We start from the raw sequence: 17,248 nt of genomic DNA, 5'->3' as shown, positions 1-17,248 counted from the left end.
AGAAGTAGATGATGGCAGCCGCCATCTTTAGTCAGGAAGTGTTACCAGAAACTGTTGGCGTGCGTTCACGGCAAAATGTTCCACGTGAATTCCACCTGTAAAATCTGTCAAAATGCGCGTCTTTCTGCTGTTATTTGGCTTGGGTCTAGCCCTATCAAGGGGCAAATCTGTGTGCAGAATTGCGACGCGTTTCCACGTCAAGTAACCTGTCGCTACTTGATACGGAAATGCGATTGTAAGTAAATGAGCCCTTCCAGGACGTCCGGGTCTCCTGCAGGTCCTGCTAGTCTTCCGTCCGGCTCCTAGTCTTCCCCCTATGAGATACATTTTGGGATTCCTGTTATGGCTCCAATTAGTCAAAACGAGGACTTGCATGAAGACGGATCGCTGGTATAAGCCCACTGCGGTGTAGTCCGGCTTTACTGATTAGTAACTCGTGCCACATGAACAGATGCTGGCCCTGGCATTGCCTCGGTTGCCACGCTCCAGCATCTGCTGTGCCCGCTGATCCTCCTCTTGGCTGTGCATGTGCTGACATCTCTGTCTGGTCTTTGATGAGGAAGTTGTGGCGTGTAACACGTGTCGGAGGCTGCAGCTGGCGGGGTAGATAGGGGCCACATCCTTAGCTTTGAGGCTGCGGCCGGCTCCGTGCCCTATTAGGGGGGGGGCACAACTTGCATGCTCTTGCACTTTTTGTAGGTCATCTTATAGGAACACTGAAAACCTGTTGATTTGTAAAACTATATTCACGGCATCATTTGCTAACTTTGGACTGGCTGCTGCTGGCATCTCCTACTTTGACTTTCGAACCCTGCCAAAAGCGAAGATCGCGCATGTTGATCTCGTAGGCCAATGTTCTGGTCATCTGTGTTCAGTCGGCCATGACAGATGCTGGATGCCGTCCACCGGCCAGCTTTACTCTTAAAAGCTTAAACTCACGGGTCGTCTTCTAATTCCTGCTTGCTCCTAGTCCCAAAGTATGGCGGCACCTGGGTCCTCCAGTTCACAACGTCCATTAATGGCCTTATGGTTATCTGTCCATAATGAGAATGTCCTGATCCCCAAAAATAGGGGTATATTCATACTAGAGACCCTGGTGGATCATGACCTAATTCCGCGGTAGGCTTGCTCCAGAGAAAGAACTTCTGGCATCTCCACGTTAAGGGACCGTATGTAAGACTTGGGACAGGGAAGGAAGCCTACTTCAGAGGGAAGTTTTTTTTTAAATGTTTGGAGGTAAAACCTTAAAGGGGTTGACCGATTGTAAACTACTTATCGCTTATCCTTAGGATAGGAAATCAATAGTAGATTGTCGGGGGTCTACTACAATCTGGTGTTCGCCAGGCCGGTGTGTTTGTGCATTAAAGCGATTTCTGCAGTCAGCTCCATTCCCACTACAGTGGCCAAGCTTGGTATTGCAGGTGTTGAGGTGAATGAGAACTTGGCCTGTAATGCCAATCTGTTTCAGTTTTTCTCCTCCAGCGCACTCTTACTCATACTTGTAGGACATGCCAGCAAAAGTCAAATGTCAATAGTCTACCTGTCGTAGGAAATAGTGACTTATATCAGACACTGCCAGACATTACTAAGCGAGATCCATTCTTCAAATGTAGGTTTAGTCCAATATGTAGACCGGGGATGTTCAAATCCAAAGGGCCAGGTACCTAAAAATGTGCAAATTGTGACTACGTTATGGGGTTCTTTTCCCAGTTAGGGGGTTTCCCTACCTACAGGATTGGCATGTATGATCGCTGGGGGGCCGCAGCAGTCATGACATCTGTATGCCTCGTGTTCTGCAAAGAGTGGAGCAGCGCAGTACGTACGTGCCCGCTGCTCCGTTGGCTTCTAAGGGGCAGAGGAAGGTTGCCACATTTGTTTAATTTCTCAATCTCAAGGAAGTGAATGTAGTGTTGCCATACCTGTGCACCACCCCTCTGTCCTCGCGGGGTATCTGAGTGCATAAATGTTGGGATCACTGCTGGTCAGACCCCCAGCAATCAGACTGTTATCCTTTTGGTAGTGGATAAATAGTATTAGCGGGAAAACCCTTTTTAAATATTGATGGCCTCTCCTTAAGATAGAAATAACATTTCCATGGTCCATCAGACCGTTATGGTATCCTCAGGATAGGCCATAAATATCTGATATGTGGTCCTTTTTTTGGGACCTTCGCATAGGTTGTGAATGGGGGTCCCCAACCAAGTTGGGAGTATGAGATCCCTGCGTTCATCAGAGATTTATGGCACATACTGCGGACGTACTGAATGTCCGAGATGGGAATGCTCTTTCAATATTGGGGATCCCCGGAACCACTGCCAATCAGCAGAATGACATGGCTTAAAGGGAACCTGTCATAGCTCTTGTGCCTTTAAATCTGCCTACTCTGATGCAACACTTACTGCTCCTTCTAAAACGGATTTGGTTGAATTTTATTGATTTTAAATCATATCTTTAGGAATTAGATTTAAATATTTCCGCTGCTTTCTAGTTCTTCTGGGTGGCCTGAAGCGTGTCTGCTGGTCGAAATATCCCAAAATGCTGCCCATCTCTGCCAGTGCGGCACGGATGGAGTCTTCCACTGGGTAATCAAAACCTTGCGTGTATGCCGGTAGATTGCGGACTGGTTTATGCGCCCTTCTTTTGGGTTGACTCGGGGCACTCATCCGTGTATACGCTGGTCTGCGAGCGCCCAGAGCTTGTTAGGTTTTCATCACCCTCTTGGTTACCTTGGTCACACTGGCAGAGCGGTGGTCTCATGGGACATAGTCCGGTCCGCCCACTGGGCAAGAATTAGTATGCCACATGGAAAATGTTTAAATAACTTTTAAAATAAGGCTTACACATTAATCAAGAATTGGAACTAAATAAGTTTTTGAGAATGAGCTCCACTTCAGTGTCGGAGGTTTTATAGGTGTTGACAAATTCCCAGAAAGGCTTCTGTGAGCCGGATGCCCAGACGTTCGTTATTGGACTGTCCTAAGACTAGGACCTCAATACTTGTCCCATAACCAGCTTTAGGAGCGCTCAGCCTGGCTTCTACTAGCCTTTGTCCATCCCTGGGGTAGACAATGGATTTTGGACTATGTAGGTTGGTGTGAAGACTGAAGGCCGGATGTTGTCATATTGTAATGAGGGCTGACGTCCTCGTTGGAGTTCTTTCCATGTATGTCTAATATATGACCTCTCTTTGTGACCGTTCATTAATCTTTACCTTTCTGTTTCTCCCTTTTGCCATCATTAAGTGGCTAAAAGCCAAGGTAAGCAACGCTCTTCGTCATTTCATCCCATCTGACCCCATATTGCCAATAACCGCGGCTGCCGAGCTCTTAGTTCATTACGGCTTTCATCTCTCTCCTCCTTTTCCCGTCCCTCTGGATACTCGGTGCAGCTTGATGTGACACTAGTGCATCATTGATGTATTGACCCTCTAGTTACAGTCCAGCCATCCATTCATCTAACCCGATCATAGCGCTTCCCTCATTTCTTGCTTTCTTCCTTTTACTCTCGTTTTATTATGGAAGGCTTCCCAGACAAGTCGTTTGGTTTGTGTATTTTGACTTTTAAGGGTTTTCCAAATTAACGGTTGCTCTTCTAGAGTATGCGTAAATCTATATAGGTGTGTCAGCGGTTTTATCCCACCAAATTATTTCCTATCCACAGGAGAGGGGTAACAATCTGTTGAGGGTCCGACAGCTGGGGCTACCACTGATCACGAGAAAGGTCCTCGACCCAATGAAGTGACTGAGCATGTGCACCACTGAGTCACCGCAACCCTATTGAAATAAGTGGAACGCTTTTACTCTGTGCTCTCCAGCCGTTCCACTGAAATAACGCTGCAGTGCATATTCTAGACTCGATTCATTTAGGACCCCGTTCTTGTGATCAGTGGATAGAGGATAACGTAATTTGATGGGACAACCGCCAATTGTAATTGTATCTGAAAGGTTGACAAAAGGCGTCAGTGTTTTGTGAAGGACTTGCTCCTCTTTGTGTTATGTTACTGTAATCTGGAATGCTTCCATCTGACTGAGGATGCGGATTACAGTAATGTAACACTGTAAGCTGCATCCTCAGTCTGATGGAAAAGCTTTGAGGAATATTTCCATTTTTCCAAACAGAAAAAAAACCTCCTAAAATACTTATTTTCTTCTACAAATGTCTTAGGACGGCGTTGGGATAGTAATTGCAAAACCATTATTGCATCATGTCCTTATCTGCCTACGTCATCCTTGTTGTGTCTGGGAACCCTGACATCCTAATATAATCTATAATAACCATTCTGCTGCTCTGCTATAAACGGCTTTCTGATGTTTATCGTCGTTCCTATCCAGCACGGAAGTAACCAGGCAGCGAGGAGCGCAACGCTGAACAGAACAAATCCTCCTACGCAGAAGCCGCCCAGTCCGCCGATGCAGGGCCGGGGAACCCTGGGGTAAGCTGCAATATAACGTGTACGAGGGTCCGTTCATACGGAAAAGAAATGATGTTTTTATTTTTCTTTGTACAATTGGCTGCAAAAAATTCAAAGCCTTTCATTGGTAACAGGCAGAAAAAAACGCACGACGCGGGGATTGCGATTTGGGGTCATAAAGTTACTGAGAACTTTACTGTAAACTGATCAAAAAGTCTTATGTAACCTAAAATGGTACCAATAGAAACTACAGGAAATCATCAAAAAACGAGCCTCACAGAGCTGCATCAATGGGAAAGGGTTATGGTGGTCAGAAGATGGCGACAAAGTTGTTATTTCATTAAAAAAACAAAACCCCCTTTCTACCGCTGTATGGAGGGCGAGTTTCTTCTCTGTATTACGGATGTGCCAGCCGGTGCACATTTGCAGTATAGAAAATGCAATTACGAAAGGGCCACGGATCGGACGGCTTCTATTGACTTCAATGGAAGCCGCCTGCGTGGCATCTGCGCTGGAATAGGACATGCTGCAAATTTCCCTCCGTCAGCAGAGAATTCCAATTGATTTCCACTCATGGACATGGAAAGGGATTTTTCCATAGCAGTGTCTATAAGCAGTGTCTGCTGCGAAATCCGGAGGCGGTCGCACACTCGGATTCCGCAATGCAAATACACCCGTGTGCAGGCGGCCTGTGTCTTTTTTATTTTTTCTTTAAGAATTCCTAAGAAGGTATTTTTAGAAAATTTGAAAGCTGTTCTCATATCTATGGAAAGAAAGTAACAAGCGTTTTAGACGAGACATTCTGCAGTTTTCCAACCCTCAGGTGTGAGCGGGACCAAGTCGTGGGGGGAGGGTAACTAGAAGGGGATGTTGGAAATGAACTACATGAGTTACAGAATTTTCCATTCTACAGCGAGGAAGTAGAATTTCTAGGAAACATTTTGAAAGAGCATTTCCCTGAAAAATCAGAAATGACTGCGTTTCCCCTTGTGATTTAAAGGAATGCTCCAGATTAACCCCTCCCTTCCACTGAGGGCTTGTTCTGGAGTGTTTTTTTTGGCGGTACTAGTTGTGTATTTTAGTGGTACGATCTCATGCACCATATAATGCAATTTCTGGTGTGTTTTTTGTTTGTGCGGGATAGAAGTTGATTACATAATTTTTTTTTCAGGTGTTAAGATCTCTGCTTGCTGTCATTATTCATTTTTTTTAATGAGCATCTCTGCTTGTTTCATGCTTAACATTGAACATATTTCTGGGAAGTTTCCTGTAGTTTACATTCTAGGCAGCTGAGGACGTCTTACACTTTGCTGGGATTATAGACCAATCTTTGTTTCTTCCTACAGGCGGAACACCCCCTACAAAACCCTGGAACCCGTCAAACCTCCTACTGTTCCTAATGATTACATGACCAGTCCAGCCCGGCTTGGAAGCCAGCACAGTCCAGGCAGGACCGCATCGCTGAATCAGAGACCAAGAACACACAGGTACGTGGGGAGGTTGGCGATGGCGCCATATTCAGAAGATGGTAGCAGAGCTCTACTTTATTTTTAAAAAGTGTACCACAACTGCAAGTAGTGCCCTATATACAGAAGAGGGGATAACCTGCTGATCAGTGGGGGTCTCACCGCTGATCCCCCCTGCTGATCTGCAGAATCGGACCCCCATGTCTCCCTCCGCTTGTCACTGCGGTGGTCACTTCTCTCTCCACAGTGATGTCAGCATGAAGGGAGTTCTGGCTGAGCATGTCTAATTAACGCTCCGTTATTCCATAGGGCTAACAAGCGGTTGCTGCTCGGCTATCTCCGCAGTCCCATTGAAAATGAATGGCGCACTGGTGCACTTGCACAACCAGCACTCCATGAAGGCCTCATGCATGCGGGGCAAATTGAACTGCATATTCCGCGCTTGTCACCGGCGTGGGCAATCCGCTGCTCAATTTGCCCATAGGTGTTCGTGGAGATTCCTCTGCTTCACACACGAGGATTTTATTTGTGGACACGGGCTATAGCGGGCTGCGCACGGACGGTTTTCATTGAAGTCGATGAAAGCCTTATGTCCTGCGGCCCTTATGCAATGAACATTGCGGAAGGATCACGGGAACCGCGTCCTTGCCTAGTGATGGTGCGGGAAAATCTGTACTGCTCATGTGCGCTGGCGGCACATTCGCAATACAGAAGAAATGACAGGCACGCAGGATTGCGGGCACGGGGGGTTTCTGTGTGGGATTCCCCACGTGGAATCCGTGCATGCCATGTTTAGGCCTAAATCGTCTCCTTGCTGCGGAGGGTGCAGTAACCCCACAGTGAGGAGGGGGGGGGGGGGATATGGGACCCCACTGATCAGCAAGTCATCGCCTATCCTGTGGCTAGGGGATACCTTATAATTCTGCTACAACCCTGTTTTTAAAGAGTGTTTCTGGTTCCAGTAAGGTACGGGGCGCTCTACTCAAACCTCCCACGTTTTATCAGTTTGCAGAGCTGAAAGTGTTAATGGTAGGAAAATAAACTATAGGAAATGCAAGAACTCAATTTCTTTTTTTGTTTTGGCGCGCACGAATAAACCTCCGTTTTTTGCTACGTTGTCTCAGACACGTCCACGGTTACCGTAGCATTCGTATCGCGATGTCTGGGAGATCATTCACTGCAGTCGTGAATCCATGGTCCTTCACGTAACCCCAGAGGAAGAGACCCAGTAAGATCTGGTGAAGGGGGTGGCCAGAAAATTAATCCACCTTGTCCAATCCAGTGATCTGAAAAGATGTTCTAGTGGCTTCACATCTGCGCTGGAACCTCCTCTCGGTTCTGCCACAGATCCAGCTCAAAATGCTGGAAGAGAAAGCGCAGGCATGCCGGAAAGTCGGACAGCTGAGCGAAAACCGAACTGATCCCGTTAGACTATGGGGTCCGTTTGGCGCTGTTTGCTTCTGTCCTGAGACTGAGCCGTTCAGCTACAGGGATTCCCCTTTCCTGCTCCCCTTTCACTGCCAGCCCCAACTGGTCAGGTGATTAGGAAGGGGCAATACCTCGCCGGCGTCAACGCAGCACCTCTGCTACATGTGGACGTGCCCTAATAAATACAAAGCCACACATGCGGTCCCTGATGCTCCATCCTGGACAGCACGTCCAATTGTCTTGATGTCCCCGGACTTCTGGGAAGCCTTGCTTGATTTCCTTCCAGTTTCTCGTTGGAAACCTTTCCGGCTCCCAGAGGACTATTCGAGCGCTTCCTCTAGTGCCAGTGGCTTCCAGAAGCTCCGCTTTTGTTTCCATCAGGGGGCGCTCCTCTCTACACCAGTCTGTCATTTATTTGCACTGAGATTGGTTTTGTAGCACAGACCGCTCTGCTGTTGCCGAGTCGCCATGTTGCTTCATGGAACCGCCACGCTCTGTTGTGACCGACAACTTCTATATGATAATTCAGAATGAAAAGCCTCGTTTATCAAAACTACTGAGCAGTAAAACGGTCTGACACAACGTATCATCATTCTGCTGCCGTAAAATGAAAGCTGAGCCGTGATTGGCTGCTGCAGGCAACAAAGATCTGCTTACTATCAGGTGTGATGAGGCCCAAAACTCCTTGAACTTTTCTTTCATCTAGTGCCAATTCCTTCATTAGTCATCGTTTTATATAATTGAGTGAAATGTGGGAGGTTTAAAGAGAACATCCTGTAATTTAGCTGAGCTTTTAATTACACTTTGTCAAAAACACTGCGGCCCCCAGAAGAAGTTGTCGTTCTGCTGCAAAATGTAGTTCCATCTCAGACCAATATACAAATGATGAGCATTGTGGCGTGATTAGATGAACGGTCTTGTCACCGGAGGCCCTAAAAGCCTCCTTGCCCCCGTATCACATCTTGTATCCAAGCTAGAGGCGGTACAACAGGGTACTAGAGCCTCCATGCCCCCCGTATCACATCTTGTATCCAAGCTAGAGGCGGTACAACAGGGTACTAGAGCCTCCATGCCCCCCGTATCACATCTTGTATCCAAGCTAGAGGTGGTACAACAGGGTACTAGAGCCTCCATGCCTCCCTGTATCACATCTTGTATCCAAGCTAGAGGTGGTACAACAGGGTACTAGAGCCTCCATGCCTGCCCGTATCACATCTTGTATCCAAGCTAGAGGCGGTACAACAGGGTACTAGAGCCTCCATGCCTGCCCGTATCACATCTTGTATCCAAGCTAGAGGCGGTACAACAGGGTACTAGAGCCTTCATGTCCACCCGTATCACATCTTGTATCCAAGCTAGAGGTGGTACAACAGGGTGGTAGAGCCTCCATGCCCACCCGTATCACATCTTGTATCCAAGCTAGAGGCGGTACAAGAGGGTACTAGAGCCTCCATACCCACCCGTATCACATCTTGTATCCAAGCTAGAGGCGGTACAAGAGGGTACTAGAGCCTCCATGCCTCCCTGTATCACATCTTGTATCCAAGCTAGAGGTGGTACAACAGGGTACTAGAGCCTCCATGCCTCCCTGTATCACATCTTGTATCCAAGCTAGAGGTGGTACAACAGGGTACTAGAGCCTCCATGCCCCCCGTATCACATCTTGTATCCAAGCTAGAGGTGGTACAACAGGGTACTAGAGCCTCCATGCCTCCCTGTATCACATCTTGTATCCAAGCTAGAGGCGGTACAACAGGGTACTAGAGCCTCCATGCCCCCCGTATCACATCTTGTATCCAAGCTAGAGGTGGTACAACAGGGTACTAGAGCCTCCATGCCTCCCTGTATCACATCTTGTATCCAAGCTAGAGGTGGTACAACAGGGTACTAGAGCCTCCATGCCTCCCTGTATCACATCTTGTATCCAAGCTAGAGGTGGTACAACAGGGTACTAGAGCCTCCATGCCCCCCGTATCACATCTTGTATCCAAGCTAGAGGTGGTACAACAGGGTACTAGAGCCTCCATGCCTCCCTGTATCACATCTTGTATCCAAGCTAGAGGTGGTACAACAGGGTACTAGAGCCTCCATGCCTCCCTGTATCACATCTTGTATCCAAGCTAGAGGTGGTACAACAGGGTACTAGAGCCTCCATGCCCTCCGTATCACATCTTGTATCCAAGCTAGAGGTGGTACAACAGGGTACTAGAGCCTCCATGCCTCCCTGTATCACATCTTGTATCCAAGCTAGAGGCGGTACAACAGGGTACTAGAGCCTCCATGCCCCCCGTATCACATCTTGTATCCAAGCTAGAGGTGGTACAACAGGGTACTAGAGCCTCCATGCCTCCCTGTATCACATCTTGTATCCAAGCTAGAGGTGGTACAACAGGGTACTAGAGCCTCCATGCCTGCCCGTATCACATCTTGTATCCAAGCTAGAGGCGGTACAACAGGGTACTAGAGCCTCCATGCCTGCCCGTATCACATCTTGTATCCAAGCTAGAGGCGGTACAACAGGGTACTAGAGCCTTCATGTCCACCCGTATCACATCTTGTATCCAAGCTAGAGGCGGTACAACAGGGTACTAGAGCCTTCATGTCCACCCGTATCACATCTTGTATCCTAGAGGTGGTACAACAGGGTGGTAGAGCCTCCACGCCCACCCGTATCACATCTTGTATCCAAGCTAGAGGCGGTACAAGAGGGTACTAGAGCCTCCATACCCACCCGTATCACATCTTGTATCCAAGCTAGAGGCGGTACAAGAGGGTACTAGAGCCTCCATACCCACCCGTATCACATCTTGTATCCAAGCTAGAGGCGGTACAAGAGGGTACTAGAGCCTCCATACCCACCCGTATCACATCTTGTATCCAAGCTAGAGGTGGTACAACAGAGTACTAGAGCCTCCATGCCCCCCGTATCACATCTTGTATCCAAGCTAGAGGCGGTACAACAGGATAATAGAGCCTCCATGCCTCCTGTATCACATCTTGTATCCAAGCTAGAGGCGGTACAACAGGGTACTAGAGCCTCCATGCCTGCCCGTATCACATCTTGTATCCAAGCTAGAGGCGGTACAACAGGGTACTAGAGCCTTCATGTCCACCCGTATCACATCTTGTATCCAAGCTAGAGGCGGTACAACAGGGTACTAGAGCCTTCATGTCCACCCGTATCACATCTTGTATCCTAGAGGTGGTACAACAGGGTGGTAGAGCCTCCATGCCCACCCGTATCACATCTTGTATCCAAGCTAGAGGCGGTACAAGAGGGTACTAGAGCCTCCATACCCACCCGTATCACATCTTGTATCCAAGCTAGAGGCGGTACAAGAGGGTACTAGAGCCTCCATACCCACCCGTATCACATCTTGTATCCAAGCTAGAGGCGGTACAAGAGGGTACTAGAGCCTCCATACCCACCCGTATCACATCTTGTATCCAAGCTAGAGGTGGTACAACAGAGTACTAGAGCCTCCATGCCCCCCGTATCACATCTTGTATCCAAGCTAGAGGCGGTACAACAGGATAATAGAGCCTCCATGCCTCCTGTATCACATCTTGTATCCAAGCTAGAGGTGGTACAACAGGGTACTAGAGCCTCCATGCCCCCCGTATCACATCTTGTATCCAAGCTAGAGGCGGTACAAGAGGGTACTAGAGCCTCCATACCCACCCGTATCACATCTTGTATCCAAGCTAGAGGTGGTACAACAGAGTACTAGAGCCTCCATGCCCCCCCGTATCACATCTTGTATCCAAGCTAGAGGCGGTACAACAGGATAATAGAGCCTCCATGCCTCCTGTATCACATCTTGTATCCAAGCTAGAGGTGGTACAACAGGGTACTAGAGCCTCCATGCCCCCCCGTATCACATCTTGTATCCAAGCTAGAGGCGGTACAACAGGGTACTAGAGCCTCCATACCCACCCGTATCACATCTTGTATCCAAGCTAGAGGCGGTACAACAGGGTACTAGAGCCTCCATACCCACCCGTATCACATCTTGTATCCAAGCTAGAGGCGGTACAACAGGGTACTAGAGCCTCCATACCCACCCGTATCACATCTTGTATCCAAGCTAGAGGCGGTACAACAGGATAATAGAGCCTCCATGCCCGCCCGTATCACATCTTGTATCCAAGCTAGAGGCGGTACAACAGGATAATAGAGCCTCCATGCCTCCTGTATCACATCTTGTATCCAAGCTAGAGGTGGTACAACAGGGTACTAGAGCCTCCATGCCCCCCCGTATCACATCTTGTATCCAAGCTAGAGGCGGTACAACAGGGTACTAGAGCCTCCATACCCACCCGTATCACATCTTGTATCCAAGCTAGAGGCGGTACAACAGGGTACTAGAGCCTCCATGCCCGCCCGTATCACATCTTGTATCCAAGCTAGAGGCGGTACAACAGGGTACTAGAGCCTCCATGCCCACCCGTATCACATCTTGTATCCAAGCTAGAGGCGGTACAACAGGGTACTAGAGCCTCCATGCCCGCCCGTATCACATCTTGTATCCAAGCTAGAGGCGGTACAACAGGATAATAGAGCCTCCATGCCTCCTGTATCACATCTTGTATCCAAGCTAGAGGTGGTACAACAGGGTACTAGAGCCTCCATGCCCCCCCGTATCACATCTTGTATCCAAGCTAGAGGCGGTACAACAGGGTACTAGAGCCTCCATACCCACCCGTATCACATCTTGTATCCAAGCTAGAGGCGGTACAAGAGGGTACTAGAGCCTCCATACCCACCCGTATCACATCTTGTATCCAAGCTAGAGGCGGTACAACAGGATAATAGAGCCTCCATGCCCGCCCGTATCACATCTTGTATCCAAGCTAGAGGCGGTACAACAGGGTACTAGAGCCTCCATGCCCGCCCGTATCACATCTTGTATCCAAGCTAGAGGCGGTACAACAGGGTACTAGAGCCTCAATGCCCCTGTATCACATCTTGTATCCAAGCTAGAGGCGGTACAACAGGATAATAGAGCCTCCCTACAAGGAGTCAGTTCTCCACATTAGATCACTTTTGCTCTGATATTGTACTCACTTATATCAATGTTACATTCTCAGAGAACGTTCCATCCCGTCCGACAACTTTTAGTGGCAGGATGTTACTGACATTGAGTGTATAAGCTTGGAGTCAATCCCCAACATTCCCACTCCCAAGATCTCTGCTTGCCTTCAATGAATAGGATCCTACTTACGTTGCTTCCAGAGGATGATCTGTTATGTGGTGATCACATGGGTGTCTTGTTCATTATCGTAGTAAATGGATCTCTTGTAACGAGGCGTGTTGGACTGTGATAGAAGAACAGATATTCAACTCTGGACTTGGGTCCAATGTCAACGATCCGCAAATCAAGCCACCCATAGGGTAACCTGGGAATCCGCTAGTGAAATAAAGCATGCAGATTTGATTTGCTGGATTTTGGTTTGGAAAATAAATCGTAGCCTGCTCCATTCACTGCGGATCCCGCACAAACGGCTTCCGTTAAAGTCAATGGAACCTGTCTGATCTGCGGATTGCGCAGGAAAGCTGGGCTTTTAAAAAACCTCCACTGTGCATGTGCGTGGCGGCCAACGCTTCCGCACACATCTGCAGTGAAGAAAAGCGAACACCCGGATGGGTAAGCAAAAGACCCGCAGTGTCCTCGGCCACGGGCAGGGGTGGATTCCACTGCAGGCTCCCGCATGCGGGATCTGATCCGCCCATGGACATCAGGCCGTAAGGGTGCGTTCATGTGGGTGATTGACACGCTCGATATCTGGCTGATTACAATGTGGTCAGATATTGTGCATGAAAAGGACACATTATTACCAACGGTCCAAGAATAAAAAATCGCTGCGTCACAAGATCGCCCATTATTTTCTATGGCAGCAGAAAAAATAATCGCGCTCGCATGCAGATGGGGTTTTCATGGAAGTGCGATGCAAATTTTCTCATTTCCCCATTGGTAGAAGCGACTCTCAATACGAATCGCGTGGCGTGGAATGTGATGCGTTTTTAACCCTCTTATAGAATATAATGGGCAGTTTTTGCACAAAAGGAAACTTACAGCGATTTAGCAAACTCCTCTGTCGGAGTTCAGATTCTCTGGTGTGAAGGCCCTTTAAATGAGTTCTTTTCCTGTGCGAATTCTGTCCGTCTTGGAATCCGCCGAAGCTTGCAGGGGAACATCGCCCTTGTGAATACACCGCAACGCCGCTCTTATACTGCAGGATCTCGAGGTGGCTGTTAATATGTCTGGCCTGCACACAGACTGTATGGGGGACCAGCCAACTTGCCCAATCATCAAGCTGTATAAAAGACCCCTAATAGTCAGACTGACTGGGCACAGTAGGGGGCAGTGTTGTAGTGCAGCACATGAGGTATAGTATGGCGGGTCATGCCATGCTGTTACTGCCTCATGTACCACTCTTCTTCTTGCCCCGATGTCTGTTATAAACCTACATTTGACTCCTGAGTAAATGCTGAGAAATAATCGGAATATCTTCTGTATCTCTGTGTCTTGTGTTGCATCAACAGTGGAAGCAGCGGAGGCAGCGGGAGCCGAGAAAACAGCGGCGGCAGCAGCATCGGCATTCCCATAGCTGTGCCGACACCCTCACCACCAACTGTTGGGCAAGGTAGGACTTGGTTTAGTGGCTTTATCTTCATCCATGAGATTGTTCAGTCTGCTTCACCCATACACTATACAAATGCCATAGAAGACGTCGAGGGAAGGTCGGCGCAGGGAGCATCGCCATCCCAGATGGAACCGGACTCGTATCAGAAGCTCAGACCTTAATTGGTCGCAGAGACTTACTTTCTGGGAGTGTATTCTTTCACTCTTTTTGTGGTGATCTACAAGATTACCCCGGTCATGTGATCATGTAATGTTGCGATAATTGGGGGCTATAGAGTTTACCTAAAGGTGAGATGGCTGTGGGTGGGTGCTGTACAGACCCATCGCGGTCCCCTCTACTTACCGGCCTGTAGTGGAACGAGGCCACAATGAACAATGGAGGCTGATGTGGTGGAGAACGTCGCTGCGATGACCAGAAGAAATGTTCTTTAAAACAGGAAAGTTGCAGTTGGTTTACTGCTGCTCCGCGTTCTGTACGTCCGCGGCCCACATGTCGTTACGGGAGATTTCTTTGTCTTCTGGCATGATGGCAGGAGAGACACCAGAACTGACCCGGTGGGCTATCAGTCATGTCATTCAGCTTCGACACCAGAAGATTCCGTACGCCGGATGAAAAAATGTTGCTTGCAGTGTTTCTTCATCCGGTCGTGAACAGAAAAATGGTGTCCGTTGTGTTAACGTTAAATATATAATAGCTGGCGGATGCAACCGATGTCTGAGGGCCCTTCTGCACTGAACAATCGTTTAGAGTCTCGCCGGACTGCAGCGATCTGAACGATCGTTCCGTATAAAACCGGCAGCGACTGAACAGTGAATGAGAAGTTCTTCAATTTCTGCAGGCATAAAAATCAAATAATTGGCGCATGCGAACAGGCGTCCGTCCGTCTGTGAAGGACTACCTGCTTGCTGTGAATGGAGGCGAGCGGACCGGAATGATCCCCAACCCGCTCCGCCGCCGTTCACTGAACGATGGTCGGGCACTGAAGAGCCCCCACAGTCCTGTGTAGAAGGACCCTAAAGGCTCGCTCAGACGAACGGATTACACAGCGAAGACCTAAAATATGCAGTAAAACCACGTTCATTACACACAATACTCCAAAATAGAACACTCTGCGTTTTCTTGTGTGCGCACTACGCAGGTCGAATCTATGTCCCAATATACGTCAATGGGCTTTTCGCTCTGCGTATTACATGCACATGGTAAATACGCCCGTGTGAGTGAGCCCCTAGCCTTATGGGAGCCAGGAGGAGCTCCAGGGGGGCCGTTGAAATATTGCCATGTTATAGCGGCTGTTGGCTCTGGAGGGCCTGCGGGTCGCTGCCGGGGATATCGTCATGGTTACACGCTGCGGATGTGACCACCTTCTGCCATGTTCCTGTCGCTCCTCATACTGTACATTGGCAGAAGGGCCCGTCTGCCCTCGCTCTGGGTCGGGTTGGCGCTGTTTGCTGCGGATGGTGGTAGTTCATGGGTTACTCGGAGTAGTTCTTACTACCTGACTACCAGGAGCGTCTTTACGGTACGCTGCTTCTGATTTCCACACCTTCCCCATACGAGGACAGACGTTCCCTTCAACCGTACAAATTACCATTTTTTGTTGAGGATTTGCTAGGCAAATGTTGCAGAAAGGGAGGAGCGCAGCTCCGGCCTCCAGAGCCACCAAAGTATACAAAGTCTATCTGTGTATAGTTTACCAACATGTCCACACTGGCCCCTTTATTAGAGACCCCATCTAGTAGCACGTTGGATCACGTTTGTCCTTCAGAAACGCAACGATTCAGCAGAGGATCCGTTCGCAGGTATCAATGACCCAACGGGCACCAAGAAAACCTTCCCCACCCCATTACTTCACCAGCCTGACAAGAAGGGGTCATTGAGTCACACTGCTTGCGCCAAACTCTGACCTCCTGTCAGCACGGAGCAACAGAAATCCAGATGCATCTAACCAGGCGATGTTTTTGAACTCCTTAGTCATGCAAGTTTTTGAGGTTTTTTAAACATTTTTTTCCCCCTTGGAGTCTCATCTTTCTGTTTCTCTTAGACACAATGGCGCTGAAACTGGTCATCTGCTGTTATATGATCGGTGCAGAGGAACGGCGAGTTGTGCGTTCGGACACGTTAGTTGGAGCTCCAGCGTTGTACTTAGCTGACTGTGCAGCCTGTTGGTCAGAACGATTCCTGACATCCTCCTCCGACCCCTTTCAGTGAGGAGTTGTTTCCATCCACAGGATTCTCTTCCTCTAGCCGTTTTCCCTCAATCACGCCATTCTCTGTATACGCTGCACTCGCGTCACGGGGATTATTACCATGCAGGAAAGCGCCAATTTTAACAGGGACGGGGATTCCAAAAGGGGCCGGGGGCAATAATAAAGGGGCCAGTCAGTGTTCATATTGGACTACGTTAAAGATGTCCGCATGTATAACATAGCAGTCTTTTTTCCAAGTCCCCCTCCGCTCTGGCATGGGATGGTACGGGGTACGGCCGCCGCGGCGCACACTGCTTTAGAGCGTTGTCATGAAGTGCCATGTATATCCAATGTGTCATCAGATTATTGCATGTCATGTGTTGAGACTACAAAGCGTCACTTTACAACCTTTGTCTGTTCTGACAATCCCCGTTATTTCACTACCCAAACTCCCCCAGGTGTCTCTGGTGGTCCCACACCTTCACCACCACCTCCTCCACCGCCACCACCTCCACTCCCAGGTGAGACTTCCACGACGTGGAGTATGGGTGCCGCCCTCCATTAATCCATGGTGGTTTCAAGGTGTACCAATGATTGTAGATTCATTTCCTGGTGTTAATGATCCATAGGTGACTCACACGACTTACGTCTCTAATCCATGTAATGTCATTCCGTGTAAAAGCCTCTGAAGTGAAGGAAAGTTGATGTTTTGGCTGAATACCACAACCATCCGTGCCCCTCGTATGTGTGCGTGAATCAGGCGCCAGCTGTTTGTGACATCATTCATTCTGATGATGCGTTAGGTGATGCCTTGCCTCGTTGTATTGCATGTCTGTATATAAGGGCTGCCTCATGTTTCATTTTTCTCACATAGTGCTGAAAGGGGTTGCCCAGCTTTAAACTATTGGCGGGCTCACCTAAGGATAGGCTATGTATAGTAGGTCATCAGGAGGGCTTCCTCCTAAAACATTCTCCAATGCACTCTCATACGGAGTTGATTTGTCGGGAAGCGGACAGCGCTGTTCCCACTGCAGTGGCCAGGCTTGGTATTACAGTCCAAGTTCTTCACTTCAGTGGATGCTTTGCCTGTAATACCAAGCTTGGCCACT

General features: G+C 48.7%; 1 protein-coding gene across 9 annotated transcripts in view; it reads left to right on the top strand.

Moving 5' to 3' along the window:
- Positions 1-17,248, top strand: part of ABI1 (abl interactor 1) — a 92,596-nt gene that overhangs the window by 51,268 nt on the left and 24,080 nt on the right. For 3 of the 9 annotated variants that reach the window (XM_066585659.1, XM_066585662.1, XM_066585664.1), the window contains exons 4-7: positions 3,243-3,257; positions 4,332-4,432; positions 5,758-5,898; positions 13,853-13,953. In XM_066585659.1, the coding sequence (XP_066441756.1) occupies positions 3,243-3,257; positions 4,332-4,432; positions 5,758-5,898; positions 13,853-13,953 (358 nt within the window). Of the gene's footprint in view, positions 1-3,242; positions 3,258-4,331; positions 4,433-5,757; positions 5,899-13,852; positions 13,954-16,597; positions 16,661-17,248 lie in introns of all 9 variants that reach the window. The other 6 variants (XM_066585660.1, XM_066585663.1, XM_066585666.1 and 3 more) reach the window with 3 other exon arrangements.

The sequence above is a fragment of the Eleutherodactylus coqui genome, chromosome 12 (assembly GCF_035609145.1).
Source record: "Eleutherodactylus coqui strain aEleCoq1 chromosome 12, aEleCoq1.hap1, whole genome shotgun sequence".
Classification (NCBI taxonomy): domain Eukaryota; kingdom Metazoa; phylum Chordata; class Amphibia; order Anura; family Eleutherodactylidae; genus Eleutherodactylus; species Eleutherodactylus coqui.
This window is presented reverse-complemented; position numbering and strand designations above follow the sequence as displayed.